At 36.0% G+C, this 27,146-nt stretch overlaps 1 protein-coding gene and 1 long non-coding RNA gene across 9 annotated transcripts in view; one reads left to right on the top strand and one right to left on the bottom strand.

The window, feature by feature from the left end:
- Positions 1-1,371: 1,371 nt before the first annotated feature.
- LOC122573535 (elongation of very long chain fatty acids protein AAEL008004-like) overlaps positions 1,372-27,146 on the bottom strand; it is a 35,890-nt gene continuing 10,115 nt past the window's right edge. For 5 of the 8 annotated variants that reach the window (XM_043740022.1, XM_043740024.1, XM_043740023.1 and 2 more), the window contains 7 exons: positions 10,603-10,752; positions 7,638-7,828; positions 6,884-6,964; positions 5,965-6,048; positions 5,083-5,139; positions 4,903-5,008; positions 1,372-4,830 (listed from right to left, as the gene is read on the bottom strand). In XM_043740022.1, the coding sequence (XP_043595957.1) occupies positions 4,361-4,830; positions 4,903-5,008; positions 5,083-5,139; positions 5,965-6,048; positions 6,884-6,964; positions 7,638-7,828; positions 10,603-10,660 (1,047 nt within the window). In that variant the 5' untranslated portion in view covers positions 10,661-10,752 and the 3' untranslated portion in view covers positions 1,372-4,360. Of the gene's footprint in view, positions 4,831-4,902; positions 5,009-5,082; positions 5,140-5,964; positions 6,049-6,883; positions 6,965-7,637; positions 7,829-10,602; positions 10,753-13,777; positions 13,801-27,146 lie in introns of those variants that run through there. The other 3 variants (XM_043740025.1, XM_043740028.1, XM_043740027.1) reach the window with 3 other exon arrangements.
- Positions 10,762-27,131, top strand: LOC122573546. Its single transcript, XR_006318774.1, has 3 exons — positions 10,762-13,447; positions 13,794-14,202; positions 14,286-27,131. It is a non-coding gene; the product is annotated as an uncharacterized LOC122573546 (long non-coding RNA).

Here is a 27,146-nt window from a genome sequence, read left to right as displayed (position 1 = left end):
AAATTTAAATTTCTGTATTTTTTATCGAATTAAAGGAACAATTTTGTAACTATATAAATGTATTTATTGTTGTCTATGGAATTTTTCACTATTTATACTGTTGTTGAAAATTCATTTTATTGTTGTAGGAAATAAAATGAAATATCTTCACATTAAAACAATAATGACCGTTATTGTAAGATTGCAAATTGTATATGAAGCGGTCGCGGTAGATGATTCGCGACAGTTTCAAGCTACTATATAACTATGGCGTTGATGGTTCTCAATCTTTCGTTTACGAAGAATAAGATTTTATCTTTTCATCGGTACGTTCTAATTATTGTTAATTTTGTTTATGCGCAAATATGAGGTAACTGTTATTGATGCTGTAAGTTATGTTTTTATTTATTATATTATTGTTTCTAAATAGTCCGCGTAACAATCATTTAAATATCGTAACATATAGATTGAGAACTATTGTCTAAGCGACAGAAAATTATGAATGCGTCACATACTTGTAGGTAGTAATCCATGCAAATGCACGTTGAAAAAGAATTGTTCTTTTCTACTATGCGATAGTTTACATAATGTACTGTATACTGTATATGTTTCAATCAATTTATGTTTCAAGAACTTTTAATCTTGTCAATATCATAATAAATGTATCAATTTTTTTATTCAGTTGCTTCATGCATCACTGATCTAAAGGACTATATCAGCTATTTAATTAGATTACTGTAGTTTCTTCTTATCTGTGCATAAGAAACAAGGGTACATAATTAAGTTCACGTTGTATATATAGAATGATTACTTTCATTTATGTACAATTCGAAGCATAGACTCGAGTTTTAAATATGTTGCGTTCATTGTTTTTGCGTTTAATTCCACATTTAATGTCTGTTTAATCGTTTGGATCTACTTACGTACAATGTATTCTCTTTGTCGTCAACTTTTCAATTCAAAATTGAGGTCGTAAATAAATAATAAACAATTTTCTTTATTATCCTTAGAGAAATTAATTGCGTGAGCAAGTGTTAAATTTGAATTGATAAGTTTCTTTGCCAAATTAGAATGTGTCTGATAAAAGAGGTACTCGAATATTATTCTCGAGATTTTTGTTCAGAAAATTTTGGTATAGTATAGGTTTTCGTGATTTTTTTTTATCGCATTAGCAAAACATTTGTAATAAAGTTTGAAAGTTTTCACTAATGAGAATTAATTGGTATCTTTGTATATTGTCTTTTTGTACAAAAGAAAATCTTTGCAAAAAAAGAATAATTTTTCTTTAAAAAAATATGAAACGTGAGACATGTTCGTTATTTTTCTCTAACTGTTCTACAAGTATTATGTACATAGCCGCGATTACAAAATAATTATTAGTCTCGATGAAGATTCTTTTTCATACGTTTTTTTAAACAACTTTTTATTCGTAATATCTAGATATAGATTCGTATATAAATTATCATTATGCGCACGTTAATTTATGTTACCTACTTTTACTTTTCTTTTCCTTCGCCGTTTTCTTTAACTTTCGACCTTTCTCGCGTGGCACAATAAGTGTTATTCAAAAGTTTTGTTTCCTTTCCTTACGACAGTACAAAACTATCCTATCTATGTACAGAGTGTACGAAATGTGCAAAGCGAACGAAACACAAAGTGGACATTTTGTGCAAACCAATCGTATCATCATACTATCTGATTATATCTGTGGTACAAAATTCGGAAATCGTATCTTAGTCGCTGTAATTTTATGGATAGATGTACAAAGAATTTCTCAGGCATACAAACATTTGTGATTCTCTTTTAGAAAGTATGAGCAAGTATCGATAAGAATGTTGCATCGTGCAAGTACGAGAGGCACACAAAATTTCATAGTTAGAAAACATTAATTTATGGGATATACGAATGATCATCGTCACAAATCTGTTGGATTACAAGCATTCGCTTAGAAAAATAGAAGTATTGTATTAGAATAAATTTGTACGGAATTCGGGAACTTGATGTTTGCGCTAGAAAATATAAACGTTTCTAGATATTCTTAGTTCTAACAATAATTTCAACAACTGTGATGTTGGAAAATTTGATCAACAATTTAACCCTATATAATTTCATGATATACGTACAAAAAAAACGATAAAAAACCTCTTGATTAATTCGGCTCGTTTGACGACGCGTTCTGAGTTGAAACCTTAATGTCTAGATCACAAGTGACACGACGAAATATTTTGGTAATCACAGCTTTGACGCCAGTGATCGTGTTACAAAATGAAACGCGATCTCTTGCTTTTCGTTAATGAATTTTCGCCGATAGATCACCACGCTGTTTATATTGAGCTTTGAATGACCATTGCGCGTAATTATCAGAACATTCCAGATATTAAGGCACATCAGTTTGCTCGCAAGGCACGGATGACGTTGCTCTCTTATCCCTTCAAGGATTGAATGTTCGGTAATCGAAAACGTGAGTTTCCTTAGCTTTGCGCGACTTCGCGATGCCTATAATATAGTCGGCATAAAAGCCAATCAGTGAAAAATCTTAAATATACAAAATTGGTTATTCATTGTCGATTAAACCATTAAATCATTCTCATCATCGATTAGTAGTCATTCTTATAGCTTAAATGATTAGTTTTGTACACTGTCTTGATTTATTGCTTCGCACATATTTCCTTTACCTTACATTTTTTCCGTTTTCTCCTTTTAATTTCAGCTGAATGGCTTTTGAGTCGAACATATTGAATAGATGATGTATTTTATGTACAATGCTGAATATGTTACACTGTACCTACGGCTGCCACGTAGATGAAGTATCTCTCGAAATCGAATATATGTATACGCCGGTATCGATGATACATGTTCGATCGAAAGTAATTTTTATACATCGATTTATAACGGATATGCCTGAGTTGTGAAAATAAAATATTCACAGAATTAGAAATATTTAAAATATGTTTAAAATCAGTATCATTGGGAAACTTGCTATTTCTGATATACAATTCTTTATAGAATGAGTCATTTAACGTCACAAGCGAAAAATTTGTCTTTTAGTTTTATTAATACGAGAAAACGTTTTACATAAAAAATATTGGGTTATGATCTTGAGAAAGAAATTTTTTGCGTCACGATATATTTTCGATATATGTTTCTTCGTTATATATCGATATATTTTCTTCCTTAATCATTTTTTGTATCATTAAAATTAACAGAGAAATTTTTGGTTAACGTTAGTTGACTCACCTTGTATACGGACATGAATTTAAGCCCAGGTTTCGTACCGTTTATGTAATCGTGAAACTTGGTATGAAAGTGCGTAGATTGTGTACTATAGATCGGCCTAATTAAGATCACAAATTCTGGAATAATGAAGTAAGAATTTTCTAACACCCGCGTGATCTTAGTAAAATGCAAAAGAGATCTTCCCGAATTATGTAATAAAACAACGGTCGGTGGCATTGTTACGTAATTTAATCCAAGACTCACCGTTAACTCTCTTATATAATTTCTTGCTTTTATATAATCTTAGAACCACGCACAAACCGATGACAGTAAAAACATTTCGTAAGTAGCTATCGTCCTGACGTATTTGAAAAGTATGTAAATCAAAAAATGATGTTTAACAATGTTCATTTTCACGAAAGGATGGGAAAATTAAATCGGATTATTTCAGCCGATTTAAAGTGGTGAGAGGCCTTTTTTACCTAGGGGTTCGAGGACGTGTTGCGAAAACACTGCAATTTCACTATGATCTATAAAAACAATTATTCTACAATTACCGTTGCGTATCGTAATACCGCTATGAATTACCATGATTGGTAATGCGATGGCGATGAAAATTACTTTTTTGTAACTTTTTAACTTAACTTTTTCTACATATTTTTATATTCGTGATCTCATCGAGACATCGATGCAAATAGTTTTTTACGTGAGATACGATTACATGAACGGCGATGCGGCTTCTTCGTTCGTTTGCTTCCCGCGTATACTCCTTTGCAGGGGGTGGGGCGAGGGAGGGGGGTGGGTGGATTCAATGACGAGTTACCTTGTCGGTCGTGGCAGGTGTATGTACAGCGAACCGAAGAAGGATCACGAATACCTGAGTCGCGAGGTCAGGGATCCGTGACATTGAGTCGCAACACATCCGGGAGTACCTTTGTACGTTGCTTCGTATCACACTCTTTTCCTCTCACCTTCTATCTCCTTTCACAAATATACGCTACAACGCAATCGCAATACAGAGTAATTTTGTACTCAATGTTTTCTCCATTGGTCTCAAAGGATCATTGGACTGGAAGGGTGATAGAGCGAAGCCCGGATGCGACTCGAGGAATCGATGGAAAAAGACGAGATGAATTGATGACGGCTACGACGTAGCGCGATCGGGTCACTCGGTCGTCGTGTATGATTTCCTAAGATTGAATTCTGACGCGGCTAGGCTGTCGCCTTTCACGTAATAATCGGCCGCATCCCTTCTTCCAGACGAATTACTGTTCGTACCGTTCGTCACGCCATTGGCTTGATGGTTCTGCTGATGATCCTTTTTCATGCCGTTTACGACTGGCTTCCTCCTCTGTTGGTAACTTTGCTGGTAGAATTCGTTGAATAGGAAGAAGAACATAGTCGCGTGCAGACCGATCCACCAAACGAACGCCTTCGGGTAATTGCAGTCGATGAAGAGCAGTTGGAACGCGTGGATCATAACCGCGATGAACTGAATCATTTGGAAGACGGTCAAGTATTTCTTCCACCAGAGATACGGTTGCAATCTCGGACCCATCGCAGCTAACAAGTAGTATGTATACATTACGATGTGAACGAACGTGTTCAAGAGTCCGAAGAAAGTAGAATGACCGCCTGGAAGGAAAGACGATATATGTTAAAAAATACTTTTGCAAATATTGACGACAGTGAAGTGAATTGCTTTACCAGGTGTAAATTTAACGCCAAACCACACTGACATTGGCATGCAACCATGGTGAATAACGTGCAATGTCGACACGTGATCGTTCTTCTTCCTCAGTACGAAGAAGATCTACAAAAATAGGGGACAGTAAAACGACCGAGATTATCAAAAACTTCCAATGTAATTTACTTCCAGTTACTTACCGTGTCCATGAATTCTGTAAATTTGGAGAAGTAATACCACCAGCAAGCGTGCACCATCTGCGCTTTGGAAAATATCGATTAGATAATCCCTTTAACGTTGTTCGTAATACGATGAACGTGGTAATAGAAGCAAATCCTTGGAGATACAGCGTTATCGCTAACAAATTACATACTCTAATGATGGAGAATTATAGAATAAATAAAAGAACAGGAATTGCAGACGCTCGAAAGATTTGCCTTTGATAGAGTTGCTTTGATGAACAGTCGTAACATTTTATTGCGCATCTTTCTGTGTATCTATTTGTGATAGTTATTAGGTGGTAACCAGTAAGTAATATCGTCGTGTGAATAGTGTCTATTTCAAATTTTTGTTTTCTACTCGTAGTCTGTTAAGTGGCATTAATTGCATGAAGCGGTTGTTTCGAAGTGTGTTAGCTTGCTAAATTAACTACAATATTTTCAAGTACTACGGAAAATTTAGTGGCATGTAGGCAGGAAAAATGATGTTATGAGTACAGAGTTGGGTAATATTGACAGAAGAGACTAAGAAATATAAAAGAAAATATGAGAATTTTCAATTGTATCCAATCAATCGCTTGGAATATTGCTGAAGAAAACAATGCTAAAACATGTAACTGTACTCGAAATAAAAGTTTCACATTTATATTGTATAATTTAAAGAATTTTTGAATTATGTTCTTAAATTTCGAAATCTTCGAACTTTTAGATTTTTGAATTTTTCAATTTCAACAGAAACTTTGCCAACATTGTTATATGTCTCAATATAGAATTTATAGTTTTATCGTGTAACTAACAGATTGTGCAAAAGTTGTATTTGACATAGTGTAATGCATTTGCGTGTTAATGGGGAATATCACCCACCCTTAGTACTTGGGGTCGATCACTGTAGTCTACGGGTTGGCACCTTAGAGAATAGTCGCCAGTCAGCCATCCGGACATTCCTATCTGCAACCACAACCGCCCAGAGGCCATTCTCCGATCAATGAAAAGAATAAATAAACGAAAGAGGAAGGCATAGAAAAGAAAGGGGCGTTCGTGTGCATATTCTCAGAGAAAAATTAATCATGGTAATGGCTGGGACGTGACAGTGTTAATTAAGACTAAACAAGAACGCGTCTTCGTCGACGTTCATCATTCTCCTACAATTTCAGTTCTTACCTATTTCTATATTCATCATTTTTTCTCCAAATTTTCCTCGGATTCAGGAGAATTTACGCAAAAGTTACAGGAAGTTTATGAATCGTTAATCAGTTTGTCATTTGATTTTTTATCGATATCAATGGATTTAACGGAATAAAAGTTAATTCGGACTTGGACTGGCATGCAGGCATTCCAAGATGTAATTAGTACAGATTGCACAATAATAACAGAAACAAGCAAATGTAGAAACGCACAAAACACACAAGCCACAAGCGCTATAGTATAGTTTACTCCTCTTTCATAGATGGTTTCGTTCCCTGGTCGACTGCCTACGAAGCATAAGATAATTCGCATCATAGCACAATTCCACAATTTCTACAATCCAAGGCCCTTGAAAACATGAAACGTTCTATCGTCAAAAATATGCGTATACGTTGTCATAGTGCATTACAATTAATGAAATTAGATTTGAGGATATAGAGGAATATGGAGCAACAGATCAATGATATCTTTCTTTTATATATACTCGTACGTATACGCATATAAAAATCGTTGAACAAGATCGTTGATGGAGGTCCGTCTCGTTGGAATGGCGGTCGATGATCCATCTGCAGAGAAAATTACGTATGACAAGACTTACCCTCACCGCGGTTGGATTGTTGCTATAGTCCACAGGCTGGCAACGGAAACTATATTGGTCCCACCATCCGCCCATCAGACTCTGTTTTTTTTTGTTTGAGAATTAATGTCTTATCTTGTGCTTTTCTCTGCATTAATCGAAGGCTTAATCGATCGAGTCCGAAATGCGTTCTTACGCGAAGTAACTTTAAAATGCAGTACGATTACGACTCGGTTATTTGTAACCGCTGAAAGTGTTAACTAAAGTTTCGCCAGCCTTTCAAAGTATTGTCCAAGCGATATTAATTTGTTTAACAACAACGAATCGTTTAATTTTGTATACTGAAGCGAGCAACCTTTCTGCATCTTGCATTGAAAAAGATATCACGTAAGAGTTTATATAGTTAATCGTTTCGTAAATATTAATTAAGCAGTGCCATTGATATCGGTCACACACAATCTCGAACTCGATGAATTAGCCGGACGTTCGATGTTTTCGCAGAAATCATTCATCGTACGACGCTAGTGTGTAATTCTTGGTTCCCTGTGGCACATTCTGATACAGGAGAGACTGATTGTGCGTGCTTATGTACCATAAGCCAAATGTGTACCATCGCAGACTTGTTCATGCAACGAATATATTTTTGAATCGGACAACACATTATAACGGGCAACAAAATTCTTCAGACGACACGTTATTCGATACAACAAGATATAAAAAGGAGAGAAGAGAAACAAGTGCAACGAGGGACACTCAATTGAAGTAGGAATGTTACCTCGTAGAAGAGCCACGCTGAGAACACCATTTGAAATAGATTATAAATTATCAGGGCGTTCTTCAACTGAAAGGGCTTCCTATTCTCCATTAGCTTTGGACCCAAAACTTTTACTCCGTATACATAGCTCAGGCAGATAAACAGAGTGGGGAATGGTGAACTCATCATGAACCAGTCCGTTGTTCTCTGATCTGAAAAAGTAAATTACAGGTATAACATTCTATCAATGCTTGATCGTTTGATATACATCAATAACTCCAAAAAATTAATCAACGTAGAGAAAACTTCTAGGACAAATTAGTCTTCGGTCGACTGTAGTTGATGTTGCATGGCCAGCTGCCTTGGCGTAGCATTGGTGTATCGGTCTCGACCTTGAGGTGTCCTTGAACCTTGAGGCTTCACGCGATATCCTCCTATACTTTTCTCGTCCTTCAAAAGTTCAGTCAACTATCGCATTATTATACTATACGTTATTATACGCGTTAAAACCAGTTGTAAAATGTGTTTAATTAACTGGTCCCTTGCTGGTTTTAATAGCTGACTGACCTTGGTGCAGTTTCATGGTGCTCTTTCAGTATTCTACCTTAAAACGTGATAAGCCGCTTCGATCGTGATATTTTCTTTGCTGCGGGAATTTCTACTATTAAAAGTTATTCGGCGAATTTGAGAATACGGTCTTTTATTTGCGTGTTTACTGAAGAAGTTAAAAATCCTCCTCGAGACTGATGGCTATATCTCTCAACCGTGTGAAATGAATAATTCATTTTTGATACAGGCTACCACTGTATTACGAGGAATGACGTTTGCTTAATCGTATTTGCTCTCTAGTTAATAGTTTTTTGAATCACATAATTTTTGTTCTACCAGTGATGTGTTATATAAGCGACTGATTTATGAGGCGTTATTTTGATCTTAAATTTATTGCTTATCCATGCCTTTTCATTAGCACATATTGTGCGAGATTTTCATGTTTTTTTTTCTTTCCTTTTTTTGTAAGTTTCTGTATCCGATAACTACCTGCCATTATAAATACATGTATTCTAACGGGCTCGACCCTGATAAATAAATGAATAAATAAATGAATGAATAATGATATTCTACCCTTCCTTTCTGCACAAGCACTCGTCGAAATTTCCGATTCCGTGCTTCCTCAGTCGTGCTAGAAAACATGGATCAAGTCGTTCAATCATGAAACTTCTGTTTCTTTATCGTTTTCCCGAGGAAAAGATTTTAGAAAGGAAAAGATAAAAAGACGAGTATTTTCAAGTATTCTTTAATATACGATAATAATGGATAAAAGTTATAGTGATACACGCAGAAGGTTCCTCCTCTGCTTTTGAGAAAGCGTTGCCAAGTTAAAGATACGTGGAGAGAAATGATATGTGGAATTCTGGAATTCCCTATCACCGATCCTTTGCAATATTAGCATGTTAGGTTTCTATAGAATCTTCTTCCACTGGGTAAACAAATATTTATGAAATTAATTTTTATACTGATATGAGTCGATATTATGCGAATAAAAATATAAGTTCTGGTTCGTTGAAATGTTAGTGATGGCAGACAAAAGCTCCAGATACCTAGCTAGAACTTTAAAATTTATGAAGTAAAGAACGAAGTCTAGAAATGTATAACTGTAGTTAGGAAATGGCGAAAGTTGGTAGCATTATGAAAGAAATCGGGGTTTAAGTTAGTGAGAAAAGATATTTGGAATTTCGCTATATATTGCACAATAGATTTTTTATTTTGTAATAGTTTGCTATTGATGTTATTTGAGGAATAGTCATCTGTAACTTTTATTGCTTTAATTTTTATTTATTCATGTTAGTTTTCATCGTGAAGAATTTTTGCGCAAGGTCATGCTTGCATAATTCCAGAGAAGTTTCTATTCAGGATATATCCGCATTGCCGTCTATGATGGATAAAGTATGATTTATGTTTTTGAATTCTTTTGAAAAGTTTAAAAGATTCTTTTAAAAGTTTAGTTCTTGTGGAACAGTTGTAATCTTTTCTTGTCTCCGCATTAAGACAATGTTACCCCTGTACAATGTGCCTACGTTGAAGAAGACATGTATGTTTTATTCATTTACTTGAACTCTTGTTTGCTTATTTATATACAATAATGTACATACATTGATATTTTTCTGATGTTATCTTTTCGAACGTAGAACTCTACTTATATTTGATTATGTATATTATTTGCATATTTTTTACATGAGTTGTTACAAGCAACTATTCCCAAATGGACTTATAATTTGTATTCTTTATGTGTTATTTCTTATATTAATGTTTCATTTCATAACTAAACATGCATTATACATGACTATTTTATTTTCCATCGTAAATTTTGCGTCTCTTTAATTATTATTGACATTATTCTCATTATTTTTCTTATCGTCATCGTTTTTACGTAATACTTTGTTGCTATTGCAAAATGTTTATGAACCATAACAAGCATACTCTTAAACATACGTGCTGGTTAAAAAGAAATAAGGACGGAAGAATCATCGATTTTTTCCAACATTGTTCAAATAGAATCTAATCATCTTACCCAGCACAATCGTATCATTTTTATTAAGAATAATCCAATTTCCATATCATCTACAGGGGACACTGGCCATGAATTCCGATCAACTGCAGATATTCCGTTTAGACCAAGGTGAAAAGCGAAATGAAAGCAGAAAAACGAGAATTGAATGGAGAGAGAGAGAGAGAGAGAGAGAGAGAGAGAGATAGAGAGAGATAGAGAGAGAGAGATAGAGAGAGAGAGAGATAGTTCGGCCATTCCTGTTCTTGCTTAATAAAATCGCTTTCAGTCACCAGTTGGTGATCGTCGCTGAGATGTTTCTCAATGTTTAAGGTTTATTCACAATGTTTGGAAGGTGAAAAACTTCAAGAGATCGTAAGGTCTACATCTGGCCATGTTACGCGTTTGTAACGTACGTGTACGATCTCATTAGAGGCTTACCTGCATTTTTGTCGAGTATCTCGTGTAGCCGGTCTACGTACTGCATTACAATCGACATTTTTCTTGCTCTTTGCCAAGAGAACCTTTGTAAGATATCTTCCTGAGGTCAGAATCAAGGGCGTAGATTTTCACGACCAGATCCACGAGTTCCTGAAACGATCAAAGCATGAAAGAGTCATCGTCGCGGTCCAAGAATGAAGGTCGATTTCGAAAGTGAATTGAGACAACATGAAGGACACTGTGGAAAGCAAAGCGGGCTACTTGTTTGGGCCATAAGAATTCACATAAAGGCGTACAGAAAGTGCATTTCACTCTTTGATAAACGCGTGTGGAAGCAACCTCTATTATTTTTTGATAAAAGATCTTTCTCCACGTCATAGAGCTATACTTGAACGTTTTAAAAATACTTACATAGAGTTAAACATACGATAAGATTTAGCTTAGCATTAAATATAGAACAAGAAAGAAAAAGGAGGGAAAACTGTGAGAATAATTTAAAACCGGATAGCAAGGAAACGCGTAAATTCAGTTGGTTCGCGAATAGTCGGTTTCCAACTAAGTTCTGTTGTTCCATGCGTGAATGAGGGCGTATTACTTAACGTCGACGTAGAGATTGACCAGCTGATTACATAAAATGTTGTCGATTTGTGTCATGATTTTCGGCATCGACATTGAGTTAGAAGCGATTTCGCATGTGCGTATGTGCGCACCACCAAGATCGGCTCATGATCCGAAATTCACCGCGTACATTCGCTTACGAAAGTGGCCACATAATTTTTGTTATGGATTACACGATTGAATAGTCTCACGCAACTCATGGGCCGACCATGAATCGTCACGGCCTTGAACCACTATGTCCACCATAGTTTCGTCGTTTCCAATAACGATCAGCCAAATTTCACTCGTGATCGTAGTCAAAATTGGTGATAGCTGTCAACTTGCCCCACACGTATGATCCATAAGTATGAAATACCTGTTAATTTTGTTATCTTTCCAACTGGAATTCAGTTAGATTACTGAGTCGTTGCAGTTAGGAAAGGAGCTATTAATGAAGTTTCTTCTGCTAAGAAAATGAGATGATTATCACGAAGAAGCGTTAAGTGACACGTGACAGGATGTTCGTTAATTCCTCGAAACGATTTTCTCGCAAAGAATTTCGAAGATACGGAAGAGGAGCTTCGCGCGAGAAGATAATTATTTGTGCCTATACAGTGGGTGCCAAGGATGATTAATTATGCCTCTGTAAACTAACTGGCCAGCAACTTATCTACATCCACCCAGCATGCTCTCTATGCTGGTGGACGGTTTGGTAACCCGTTGAATTTCGCTTTCAATACAACTCGGTCGACGAGAGAATTCTCGTCAAGGCCAATCGAGAACGGACTTGAATGGATGTCGTCATTTATCATCGGCCAGCCGGTCACCGATTTGTACACGGACGCGGAGTCTCGAGGACTACCTACTACTTTAACGTCCTACCCTTTCTTCTCCTGTTTCTCTCTCTCTCTCTCTCTCCCTCTCTTCAGTCAAAGGAAAAATACCAGAAATCAAGATTTGCCTTCGTGGATGCCAAGAAAATCGACAAATATTGACTATGGAGTTTGCAAAACGCGCCATATGCCGTTGATCATATCTGTACAGAGGCTATTAGAACCGAACATCTTCTAATTTGTCCAAGTTTCTTGTTCGAATCTATTTAACTCGTGTTTCCTGTTCAAACATTGAACGAAGATTTTGTGCAACGCAAATTAGAGCCCTCTTGCACAATACCTCACTAATAATATCAGTGAATTCATACAGATTACAGGTTGTAGATTATAGACCAGTGCTCTGTAACATTACTTTACAATTGCATTACAATTCTTCCGTGGAATAGGATAATCAAATGACTTGTATTTGTCAAATGGGAGATATTCATTGCGTTACTACTCCTTGATGTCTAAACTTCTTAAATTCATAAATTTATTTATTGCAAGAAAGTTACATAAATAACAATAAATTCTAAGATAGAATTAAAGAACAGCAACTGCGTGTTATTACTCTTCTGTAACTTTTAATCGAACGTGGCCTTTGATAACGTCTCATTTATTAAAATCAACTTCGAACTTGTTACTTGTAAAATGTCACTAATAATCTAAAGCAACTGTGCAAGATGATCCAGATGTCACAGATCATCTTTGTACAAAGTCTATTAGACTAAAAACATCCTCATTTTTTTCTCATCCAAATTTGTATAACGTGATCTGATTTGAAAAATTTGAAAAACGTTTGATAAGGACATCAGCGTATTGTAAGTTCTAAGACATGGCATGGGATAGGAGTATCGATCCAGCGATAAAGGTATCGATTTTCGTGCCAAGTAGGATGGAGCGTCGGCAATGATTCGTCGGCTCTGCGATGGATCGCGATCGCGTGGCTCGATCGTCTCGTTTGCTTGCAAAATGAAAAGTCGAAAACGCGCCGAGCAAGCGAAATACCTCGCGAATATATTGCGAAAGCTGTATACATTATAATGGGCCGGGCGCAGAAAACGGGCCAGCGGCGACTCGATGAGTCTTGGTGGGTCTCGGTAGCACACGAGGACTCGATGATTCGATAGCTCACGGTGGCACACAGTGTCTCTGTGCGTACGTTACGCAAGGAATCATTCGCTCGTGCCTGCGCTCGAAGCTGTGTCTCGACACTGGAATCGTCGTTAACTATGGGATGAACAAACCACTGACCTCAATATCCACGCTGGCTAAATGTTTCGTTTCACTGGCAACAACCGCAAGAAACGACGCATACTGTTGTAAATTAATGCACCGCGGTGACTCGATCGCGATTTACATACGCTGTGAGATAGGTATACTTGACAATTTTTTTTTTTCGTAACTTCTTGGAACAAGGTTCGATTTTTTCAAGAGAAGTATAGCTTTGTCTAAAGAGTATGATATCCGAATCCCGGATGGTACGTCGATGATGAACTTTAGTTCGTTGCGATCGGCACGCCTGAGAGCAGAGAATTATAAAATATTCTATTCTAAGGAACGTTTAAATTACCGATTATTTAGTCTGCGTTTATTTCGTCTACGGTGAGCGATGCGAGCAATTTGCTTTGCGGAAATATAAATCGCGCAAACGTTCGATTCGCCATACATATTGAGATATCGTAGATAGGAATCAAGAAACTTACGAGATGATATTTACAGGTCAGTCTTTTCGACAGTATCGTGGAATCACGTTGTACAACTGATCGATACGACATAGACATTGTGACACCATTACGAAGTAATTGCACAATCACACGTGACCCATCGTACTAGACTGTTAATTGCTGGAAGGTGTTGGGTCGCGTCAAGGTTGGGAACTGTAGATAAGTAAAAAGTGGGGAGGCCTATGAAATTGAAACGTATACGCGACGCCATCGACCAAATAAACCGAGAGCAACACAATCTCGTTTATTTCTGAAAGAAGAATTTCGCGATGTGCAGCATCAAGGTGTGAACAAGATTCTTGTAATAAGTCTTGTAAAGACATTTCCGACGTTGGAATACAACTTGAAGAATCGATGTGTCCCTCCTAATTTCATTTTCGTTCAATAATTGCAACTCTTTATCAGTAAGTTTCCTATTTTTCTCTTGTTACCGACTTCTGAACTTTTTGTAATACCTGCAACCTCTACTTCTTTACTACATTATCAGGTCACGCAAGATACCCATTGCTGTTATAAAAGCTTGAAGAAGCGTGCAATAGAATGTTACATTGTTCCTCATGAAATCGATACAATAGCTCGCTGTTAGCAATAGCGAGGATCTTAATTATTCAAGTGGATTATTGTCGGCCAGAAATGAGATTCTAAATTCTGTGTTCTATATATCGTCAGAATGTTACCTGCAGCTATGATAGCTACGATCATTGAACAGGAAGAAGACAGAAGACCTTAGAGATTCACCGTATATCATAATGTTACGTAAAATACGACCTATTTGTAATTCGAATGAGAGCCAACATGGCGACAAATAACTTGTCTTCTCCTTCGAGAATCGTGTTTTATGTATCAAACACAACAATAAAACAGCAAAGAAATATCTTTAACGTATATAGCGCATGTCGAGATATCTTTGATATAGATTTGGTATTTCAGATAATTTTTATCGTAAAAATTTCACAGGAAATTAGACTTGATGTATACTTTCGCGACAAGCTAACTTTGATGTTCGAATATAGTTTGCCAAAAAAAGAAGTATAATTCGTGGAAACCCGTTTCGTGGAAAGTTTTACGCTTATTATGACATCATAGTTCGTATCGCACAATGACATAATCTATATTTGTACCAGCGAGTAATTCATGATACGAATTGTCGGTAATTATGTTGTGTATAAGATTATGATGCTAAAGTGACGAATACATTGCGATCGGTTGTACATACGTGTGAGTCACAGTATTCGACGGAAACTGAAGCTGTCAAGCAATTATGCTGGCGTATAGCTTTTAATCTTTAATCCTAGCGTTCGGTTGGTACAACAAAGACTTGTTGGATTGAAAGCGGTAATGTACGGCGACAAGACTGTTTATGTCGCATCTGAAATACTCATATTACCTCGATAAATCTTCGATGAAGAGAGTGACATCGTAAACAATATCTTTGAGAAAGTGAAAATTCATATCCTTGTAAACAGAATTGACGAAATGGAACTCACAGACAGAGGATTGTTTCACTCATTAAATATCATATAGTGCCTACTTTATTTTAGATATTTTATGTGTCTCTGTAATAGACATGAGACGCAATTATAGACTCAATTATAGACTCCAGTATATAATGCTTTTGCATTTTCAAATTTCCTCTAAATATATAAACGTTGTAAATATGTATAAACATAAGTTTAGTAATATTATTATCGATAACAAAAATAGAATAGTAGTTATATAAAACAAAAAAAAAGAAGGTAAGGCCAATAAACGTAAAAAATATGTACATAATTGTAGCAATTGGTAGTAATGATATAAATCGTACATACATATAAACAATTTTACATAATAAATAGAATTAATTATAAGCTTATTAATATTAATTTATTTCATTTATTTCGCATATTATTGATTTACGATTTCTAACTTTATTAATCTACTTTTTATTATTTCGTGATGAGAGCAGATAACGTCAAATATCAAAGGTGTAACCACTAATAATTTAACGTCTATATATAATATATATTGGCGAGCTAGCTCTTTTCATGAATCACGATTGATTTGAATCTTTATTCCGAGACTCAATCAGTCGATCAATTTTCAATGTGTTGTTTATAGTGTAAGATAAGAATGAATATAAAAGCTTTTGAAATACGTAAGATCTCATTGCAGGGATATTAGGAGAGTTTATAAAAGATTGTGCGATGATGATTACACGCTACATTTTTATTTGATTGAAACCGCAGCCAGCGGATCTATTTGCCCCCGATATATCTAAATATACTGCCATTTATTGGGAGTTTAACGAAACGAGAGATGGTCCTTAGCAAATACGCGAAATTGCAACATCGTTGTGCAAGAAATTTGTAATTGGCGTTATACAATACCGCGAGTTAATAATATGGAACTAACCGACGCAGCAGTAATACACAATTTAACGGTAGTTCGAGCGTGCCACGTATATAGAAAATAAATTTTCGACGGAAATTGTAATCAAGCTTGCGGTCGAAACGAAAACATTACACATTGTGATTCTTTAAGTTAAGTATATACAGGGATTATTTATCGTGCCTCAAACGATCTTACGAGCGATCAAGGTGTGTTGCAATGGAAAGGTCTGGCTCCAATTAAATTAGATTCTACTACTGTGACGGCTATGAAACGCAAGACAGATGTTTCAGTTTGTTTAACAGGACCCCGGTCTAACCGGTTTCTAACGCTTGTATCTGCGATGCGTGAAATTCGGTCAACGCATAATCGACCGCGTGGATCGTCAAAATTCGCGAAACGTTAATTCGAGAGGGCAGACTTTGGAATAGTTCGAGGTCTCTGAACCAGTACTGGAACATATCCAATCCGTGGTAGAGCGATCGTGAAAGTGGTTTCGCGTGCATGTCTATCCTCGATACGCGTCGCGATTCGCGATGCCGATTGGAGCAAGATCGAAATTTCGTCGATGTTTCGTTTTTCTTCGGTTACTATGTCTTAGGTTTTAGGCTACCATAGCAGATACCTTTTTTAACCAACTATATCGTTCTATAGGTGCGTTTAGATTTATGATCAAGCGAGTGAATGCTCGTTCTTACCTCACTGTAGTAGAATTAACGCGTAAACATTCTGTTTCTATTTCACGATCAAAGAATGCATTTATAATTATAACTTCTTCATCAGATATCGTTGTCACGAGATCGAGCGAGGTGGAAATAACTATTTAATATTCTATATACTTTAATAGTCTATTTTCTACGAATAGGTATGTACGTAAGTTTTCGGTTTTTGGTGTAAATGACTTTACGAACAGATTGTTCGAAACCCGTTTACATCAAATGAGTACGAGTGAATGATCCCAATCTCCCCGTATAATCTTGCTTCTTTAGTCTCAATGCACCCTAACGAATACGTTAGAGCAGTCAAATACGCGTATAAACTCTTATGAGTGTTCACATTTCGGTTTTCAGATGTTTGATTCAAATCAGAACGATAGTTCTTTGGGACAAGCATTCACTGTGATCATAGTCTTAACAATATTTTCCAATTCATCGTGACTCAACTTCGATCGAAGCTCGGTTGATTGCTGGAACAATGAAATTGAAGATTTCTGCAATTCGTTCCTCTGATTTGGAGAAATAAAAAAAGATCCAACTTGTTTCATATTTAGGTTTACGTCGGTTTCAAGACAATTCATTTGGGGCCGCGAGATTTCACAGTTATTTCTAACATGTCACGTGAAAGTGACCGCGTCAGGCGTCAATTTGTATGTCTCGTGACAAGCCTATATTTAGGACAAACGGAATTCCATCAACATGGATAATAATTTCGAGTATCGACGTTCTGCAACGGGGAACTGCAGCATAGATTGAACGTAGGGTTGCTCTGTCTTGTTAATTTTGTCGTAGTACCATACAATACGCTACAAACCGTGTAGCATCGTATAGATCGAAAAGAAGTTACGATGAATGTATCGTAAACGAACGAAGGAGCAGAATAAAAGAAAAGATAGGAACATAAGATAATTGTTCTATTTTTCAATCGAATATTTGCAACCACAGAAAATTTATATGAATAAATTATACGTGTCATATAAAACATTTTGAAATTTCATTAACACGAGACACGACTGTTATGATTGTATTGGTCAAATTTGAAACCGATTGGAAAATGTACACGAAAATTACAAAATATTTACTACAAGCGAGTGAGCCGTCACTTCATCAATTTTCAAATAAGATTTGTTCAAATGAAAATGAAATGAAATAAAGGGATTTCCATACAAATTTTAATGTACAGTTTAGATTTATTTTCGCGCGTAGAATAACCTTTTGTCGATTATTCACTTCTGTCAGGCCGGCATTAGTCGTTTAAGTATGTTTGACCAATTTCCAAACTCGGTTTTCCCGAGAATGAAGCGCCATATGAACAAATTTCATTCTATGGTCTCGATTTATTTTCTCATGTAGATAGAATCAGTTCCTTTGCGTCGATTATATGATCATTTCCGAGGCACTCCGTATAGACTTGTATTCGATTGTGTCGCGGTGATACATGACAGAGCAGTCGGTGAAACGGCATACGGCGGGAAAGTCGAAGGCGCGTGGCTTGTAGCCGCGTCGCGCCGGCACGAAACTGCAGGTTTAACTATTATGGAGCGACGCAACCGGCCGGTGATCTTAAGTAATACGCGAATTGTTGCGCGTTCGAGTAACAAAATAAAAAGAGATGTAAGAAAACCATCGGCGGGAGGAGAAAAGGAGAACATGTAGCTGTTTTGAGGAGCATTAAGTGAAGAGACAGAGAGCAAAACTTCATTGGTGGAGAAAGAGAGAGAGAGAGAGAGGGGGGGCGGGAGAGAGGCAGAGAGGAGGGCAACGAGAGAAAGGAATAAGCAGACATGCCTCGTTGTTGACACTCACGAGAAATTGCGGCCACGTATTCGCAAATAGAAGTGTACGACATGCTTTTCAGCTGATTGTAGATCGCACGAGTACTCTCTGTCGATTGAATCATACATCTTTTAGCGTTCTGAACCGCTTATTCGTGCACGGATCTTCCATCTTCGCATCTTCTCGTCGCGACCTCGACCGTCTCGCTTCCGGTGGCTCTGACACTTCAAGGATCTTTGTTAATTAAACATACGCTATTGTATGTCGAGTATTATAGTATTTGTAAAGATTCCGTCACTGACAAATTAATCCTCTAATTTTGATTGTATACGTAAATGATAGGACTGCGATGAACGATAGAATTTTATTACAGTGGAACTCTGTTTGTACGAATTTCGTTTACTGGAACAAACTTTTAGTGCCCAATTAATGGAAGTGCTAACTGAATCCATTTATCTGAACGTAAACTTCTATCCATTTATATGGACGAGAAATAATAGGTAGCGGAGAGAATCAATATGAACTCCAATTACGTAAACTATTTGTCCTACTATATTCTTACTTTCCAAGTGAAATCTTAGAGTTAGAAATATTTCGTGAACAGAAGGACAGCTTCTTTGATCGGGCAAATTTTAATTTCATGTTCTGCAAGGTACTAGAACCGCCAACATTCACTTCTCCCTCTTACTATGCTAAGTCCAGGAGCGAGATGACCTGGTCTGCATGTTGCAAAATCCCTACCAGTTTGACTAATTGCAAATCGTGATAGAAGCTACAAAGAAGAAAGTTTCCACACACACACGGAAAACTGCTTCGTTAGCAAGGCCGGTACTTATAGTTTTTCAGTCGTCATCGTTCAATATTTCGCGCTTTTTCACGTATGTTAATTAGACATGTCGGTAAACGGTCGGAGATGTACGGATGTTTAAAAAATAACTCATTCAATTCAAATTCACAAAACAGCCACAAGCACTTACGTCGAATATGTGTATTTATTCCACTCCTCGATTGGCATGACTTTGGAAATACGTACACGTAACAAAATCGCGATACGTGAAATCGTCGAACGAGACCATGTCGAGGTCACGATAGTTTCTGTATTCACGACGTTAATTAGATACGTAATTTTATCGTACGCGGAAAGAAAGGGGAACGACTCGAGTCATTGGCAATTGCCTCTGATCTTTGTTTCGCGCCACGAATTCAGACTTGAAACGGTCATCTACCGGTGTATAATAAATGCAAGTAATATAACGAGGTCAGACGATCGGTCAATGGATAAATTTACAATTTTACAATTTTCGACGAAGGTATCATTGTAGGTTCACCGATTGATTTTAAATCAATTTCCACAATTAATAGCAGTTCGACAATGCATTATAATCAGTGATGCTTTCAGAATATATGTAAATTAGAAACAAACTATAACCGTTTTTTTTTACAACGCGACAATTTTTTGTAGATATATTACAAAGGAAGAACTGATTTACAATTGACATCGTATGGATCTAAACGAAGATCTTTTAGACAGATATTAATTGTTGCGACCATCGAAAGTTGTAAACTCCAAACACTGTCTGATTTTACGACTTCAGCGTATCGTTTCCATCTACTATACGTGTATCGTAGTATTCGTCAAATTAAACTATTTATTTCACGCATCATACATCATTGAGATTGCGGCGTTGACTATGTTTATGTTGGATGCATCTATTATCGTTATTGACTATCGCTCACTGAATGGACTACGAACCTGGTCGAGTATTAGGAAATACCTGTATATTTTGACCAGTTTTATCCGCCATTTTTATTGCGAAACAAATTATTAGTGTTCATTACAAGTGGTAGAGATCTGGTGGCAAGTATTCACACATTAATTCCAAGTACTATTAGCAAACGTATTGATTGGTGTTTGTAAAAGGCTCGAGCGGATTGTAGAGGTTGCTCGACCGGATATACCGAACGTAAGGGAACATACAGCAGCAGCTTTATTGCGCGCAACGTGCGAGGGTTTACGTTCACGATTAGATATACGACGAAAGAATGCACGCGTTAATTCATTAAACACCACACAGCAAAATAATGTGTACACGTTGCAGAAATACAACATTATTATAAAATGTAAATGAAATATCCGTTACCGTTTTATCAAGTCAAATATATTAGAGTAATAGATTTTCAATATATTGAAGGAACCTATTACACAAATCGGAAGGAAATCAGAAACAAAAAGAATGTTTATGATACGAAAACTGTTAGTTTCTTCTTGACCAAAATCGATATAAAATACTTCGATTTCTGCAAATCTCATAAAATTTAATATCTAGATCGAAGAAATTCTTATGATTCTGTTTTTGATTAGTTGTAATGTTAATTCAAAAGAATTCAATAATATCAATTCACTTGTGGATAATGTAAACTGACTGTAATTGACTGAAAAGGAATTACAAATGAAATGTGGCGTTAACTCAACTTTAATCCTTAATGAGTTAACACATGGAGTAAAACAACTAGGAGATAAGTCGTCAGGGATGACGTGACACACAGATGACGTGAGACACAGACAAGGTCAGATACCTCGATTTCCTACAAAACATCTTCGAGCGATTAACAATTAAATTACTCTAAACTAGTTTTTTCCTTATTTTGAAAGGAAAAATTTGGGGGAAGTTGATCCAGTCACGCTAGTTTTTTCTTCTACGAGACAAAACTTCTAAAAGACACTTTTAGCGGATAAAACATTTAACATTTTAACCGGTTCTTCGTTATATCTTTGTTGAACAGTGACGTCACTATGTCTTTCTTAAATTTGATTTCTGTGAAAAATAACGTTATCGTATCCTTCGTGATGATAATATTTTTCCTGAATGACAATCGCTGTTACAGTATTAACGATATCAAGGAGAAATCACATGCGCTGCCTCTCAGGCACGTTCGAATTAATTACATAACGTTCTTGTGACTTTTAGTTTAAGAATGCTAAACTGCGTCGAAATATTATTAACGAAAAAAAAAAAAAATGTCACATTAAAATAATTACGCAAGCCCATGTTGCATCATGCAACATGAAAACCTCAATGTGGTAAATCGTTGCTGTGTCATCCAACCCGATAATATGACAGATCTCAATAGTTAGCAAGTAACAACAGCTCGCAAGGAGATTCGGGACAAAAAAAAGTTGAACATGTTCGACAATCAGTACAGTATTTGCTTCAGTGTTATTTCACGTAATCTTGATTGTTATTCCCATAAACATAACATCGACGTTTATTATGCCAACTAATCGAATATATGCAACTGTTTTTACACAGTTCTGTTTTCCGATCGTTTGTTGTCTTTATGAATTTTCTAGATACGAAAACATTCCTAATTAAAACACGTCAAGGCAGAGGCTCATTGGTGAGCGGAATACAAAAACTTCCAGAAAATTCTTTAGAATTCCAATGTTTTAAAGGAAGGACAAATTATGAAGAAACAATTAAGAAAAACAAACAAGCAAATAGTAAATAACGTATACTTCAAGCACGTTTTTGCCACATGCACAAAGCATGTTCAAGAAGTCACGTTTGTTCCCGCGAATCGCTTTCCTCGTCCATTTCTGAAATTTCATCGGGCAAGATTATTACACACCGATTAACCTTTTTTCTTCCAAAATCAAAGCTAGGTAGGACGAACAAGTTCTCCATAATAAGAAGCGCGGGGAAAGTACATAGCTGCATGAAGCTGCAACCTGTCGAGAGCTATGATGATTTAATGGTACTTCAAGGCGGTATATTGGTTAGAAAGAAGAAGCAACCCGATAGTATCCATTTACGTAACGATCGTATTAAAGTCTTTTCTTGACATAGTTCGATAATCACGAAAAATACGCGCAGAATAGATGAACTATTGCCAGTTGTACGAAATTAAGAAGACTTTATGTTGCGCGGGAGATTTAACTATTTGAGAGCTCCACCTTCTCGTGGATTGATAATTTGTATTAACCACGTAGTAGTTGTGCTATGCAATTACAGTATTCCATTTGCAAATTGTTTTCTTTATTATGTGAGATAAGTCGATAATTTAAATTGTATAACAATTTTGGTTCATCACTAGACTGCGGATTCGTATTTATATGAAGATAAATAAAAGCGTAAAACTTTTGTTTCATTTATCAGATATTATACCTTGTTTATATATTTTTGTATATTATGTACTTTATAGTTCCTCACTTTTAAATTTTCCACGAGTGCACAAACATCCGCAGTCTATTCATCGAATTACCGAATAGAAAGCTATATATGTAATTCTGTTAAAAGATCAAATGACAGGAAGCGTATAAAGATTTTCTTCATTCAAAGGAGTTCTAAATCCAAGAATGTTTCCTTGGTATCGAGGAATGTTACAATTATAATAACTTACTGATTGGATTTTTCCGACCTACAGTAGAATATAAAAGTAATCAACAATCTAGCGAGAAATTTAAAAAGTACAGAGAGAAAGCAAAACTCGTTTCGGTTTCTTTCAGAAAATTTGCCGGGTGTCGCAACGTCCTCTCACGTAATATGTAACCAAGTAGATATGTTGCCGCGTGATTGCCAGAGCGCGTTCAAATCACCGCGTATCCAGAGCTATGTGAGAAATCATCGATCTGTGATAAATTTCGATAATCGAACACTAGTTATGCGTAAGCTCTCGGTCGCTAGGCCTCCATAATATCCAAAACGAATTGCCTTGTTCACCAGTTCGTAAGACCCAAGGAATTCCAATGGTACTCCACCCAATACTTTTATATTACAAACATATACACAACATTAATGTCGATTAAAACGATTCGAGCCACTCAAAGATAAGTCACGTTACTCTCTTAACTATATCTACGTGTACAACATTTTTTATCAATAAGGAACATCCTGGAAATAAACGCGTAAAAAATCTAAAGTCTATTTACGATGCTCATGATGTTATTTTAATAACATTTTGTTGAGCAATACGCATTTATTTTGATCAGTATGTAAACATGTGACATTAGGTTTTAACCAACCATTTCGAATTCATCGCGAACTACGGCAGCCAGAAACTTCCGTCTCGCGCGTATCCAAGGCTGTTAAAGCCTAGAGGTCAGACGTTCAAGTCGTTCTTTGGTATTTGAGCAAGGAATTGTTTCACGCGCGATGTTTGTCAGAGGAACATATATCGTTAACTAATATATGATGAAAGTGCGTAAATGATTAGTGCGGCTGTGTTATTGACCCAAATTGTTTTTCTTAAGTGTGTGAACCGAAGCGCACTTATGAAAAACTATGAAATGCAACTAAATACAGCAACATGAATACGATTGCAGTTCGATTTTATGGAAACATAATTTCAAGCTTATGTAATCGACCAAAGAGGATGCACTTCGTTCTTCATTGTATTTAAAATTCTATCTAAAATATAGGTAATATGAATTATATACATACAGGTAATAATTATTAATATTGGAAATATTCTACCTTCCCTTTTGTAATTATATCAGCGAACAAGATGTTCCTTAATTAAAAATTCTTCTTTGTTATTTATTATTTTCGCTAATACCTAGAGAATTACGAAAGGAATATTAATACCGCGATAAAAAAAAATCCCCACATAATAGTTATTCATGAACAAGTAATTTTGGACTATATTTCATCATGGACATACATTACTGTTCATGATTATTCGAACGACTACAAAAGTCTATGGGCATTGAATAATTGAAATTTATTTAATTAATACAATGAAGAAGACAGTGTTCAAATTCTTCATTGTTCCAATAAAATATATTGTTATATATATAATATATATTATTATATATACAACAATTTAGTAATTAATAATTAATATAGTATTATATATATGATTGTTCCAAATAAATATATTATAAAATATATTATTACAGTAGACTCATCCAACCGAGTATCCTTTTGTCGGCTTTTACATTTTAGTTTTATAATAACAAATTTTTATAGACATATAAAAGTACTTTGCATGATACAAATTTTAAATATGTTTGTCAGAGAAACATATATCGTTAACTAATATATCATAAAAGTGCGTAAGTGATTAGTGCGGCCGTGTTATTGACCCAAATTGATCAGCCTAATTAATTAGTAGATATGTAAATGTTACAATATTTAAATATACCATTATATTCGTATCATTAGCAATAATTATGAATAGCTCCGTATATCACTGTCAAATATATAGATATCTAAATAGAATTTAAATAAACATTTTCAATTATACCAGTACTTATTGTTATCCACCAATATTGGAAAGCATATATTACAATTTTTAAATATTCAAATTTCCAAACATTCACATTATCAAACATCTACATTTCTCAATACGTATTTGCAAGTATATAAAAAGGGAGAAGAATTAAAACAAAAGAATTAAGAGTACGTTTCTGCAATTTTAATGAATGAATGATTTAGGCCATTACGTTGACGACGGAGAAGCTTAAACGTTTCTGAATATTCGTTCAATTTTTCAGGAAGTCTGCCAATCATGCAAGGACGCCGCATTTCGAGATTCGAATTGGCAATTAGACAGATTCAAGATTCGCGTCTTCCGGTTGTGGATCTCGAGGATTAATATGCGTTTCGAATCGTGCAGGGAATCTGAGGAATACAAAAAATGATCCTTCGTTTAAAAGTTAATGGGTCGCACAACGTAAAGGAAACATTAAAATTCGCACGGGACAATGAACAGTGACGATATTAAGTTTTACGAAAATTAGAACATCTATAGACACGTATATCGTAATTAGCAATTTGGGAATCAACTTTCTTGTTATTTCTCGTTTCAAATTTCGTGTTTTCCAACCTGCATAAATATTGGGTGAGTAAATATTGGAGAGACTAGAGGCGAGACTGGTAATAAAACAAAGTAATCGATTTTCGATATATGTGTTTGGAATGTGCATGTATAAACTGATAATTAAAAAATGATACAGCAAGAATAGAAGCCTCGCGTCATAAAAACTGACATTTTGTGTACAAATGAGTCGATATCTACTCTATTCCTAATTGCTTTGATAATAATATGTTACGCACGTAAATAGTAAATTATTTTTAGTTCATCTCTTGTATCTCGCGTAATGTCTAACTTGGCCTCTGCGAATCTAATGAAATTATCGTCGAAGACGTTAAATGTCTGAAGGGATCGTTATCGTTGTTGTTGTTTCAGATATTGAATAATATGGATTTAAAGATAATGATACTTAAAGATTTAATCGTTTAAAATCAAATTTGACAATTTTTAAGCAACTTCACGGATCTGTGCGACCCAAAATGAAAATTCTATTACATGAATATTATTAAAATATAGATAGCGCTGAAATGTTTGGTTTTAGTATTCAATATATCCAAATATTATTACTTTTTGTGTATACTACGCCTTTTGTGACTAAGGTATCTCAAAATGTGACAGTGAAAAGATATCTAAAGGAATGCAAATGTGAAGGGACGAGGAGAATAGCAGTGTTCGAATCGAAAAAAGATCGAATCGAATCGCAATTTTTCAAGTTCGAAACCAACAATGGAAGTTTGTACGACGACGAAGACCACCTAGCAGGCAAACCTAAGTACCTAAGTACACGCCTTAAAGAAGCGCGACGCGATGGAGTAGAACGTGAATCGAAGTCAAATCGACTGCTCACGTGGTTCGTGATTCACGGGACAAAACAGCGTGTGAGAGGAAGACCGTAAAGAGAACGTCAACAGAGGGAAATGTCTTAGCGTTTACGCCGAGGAGAGTACTGTTACGAGTTGATAGGTTGGTTCAGTGACAGGAGAAAATATCACTGTTATATTTATCGGGAGCAGTTTTATGCCACGCTACGAGTTCTTACGAGATAAACACACGAAGCGCCGTGTTGGCAGTTTCAAGATATATGTAGGTAATATATATTGCGCGCGCGTGTATTCAATAAGAAACAACTTTGTCTACGCGTGTGCATATCTTTTTCGGAGCAATTATATCTAAGCACGATATCGTGCAGTGATAAGTTTCGTATCACTTGGTTCACTCATATTGCTTGAAGTAATCGCGCGTTATTTGCTACCGAGTAATTGCGAGATAAGACACTGGCCCAGAAACGTATAATAGCGATGAGCTTGACTTTTTCATTTTTATTAACGACGATTAAAATTGCACTACCTGTAACGCATACGAATAATCAAAGGGTGAATAGAAGGAAGGAGGGAGGGAGGGAGGAAGAGAAAGAGAGAAAGAGAGAGAAAGGGAGACGCGCGTAATTTTTGGTCGAGTCGTTGTGGTACGGTAGAGACCGCGAGGCGTAAAAATAAATGAACAACCGGTGAATTATCGTTTCGGTGAGCGAACCGAAAGAGAGGCGGGTGTACGAAGTCGTTTCCGTGGGACGGCGTCAATTCGTTACGTCATGTCAAAAGGAAAAACAACCGCACGAAGTGGTTGCGCTTCTATTGGAAGCGAGCGTGGCAGCGTTACTTTCAGCTCACTTA

Source organism: Bombus pyrosoma, linkage group LG12, assembly GCF_014825855.1.
Source record: "Bombus pyrosoma isolate SC7728 linkage group LG12, ASM1482585v1, whole genome shotgun sequence".
Taxonomy (NCBI): Eukaryota; Metazoa; Arthropoda; class Insecta; order Hymenoptera; family Apidae; genus Bombus; species Bombus pyrosoma.
Note: the sequence above shows the minus strand (reverse complement) of the source record. Positions and strands in the feature narration are given on the sequence as shown.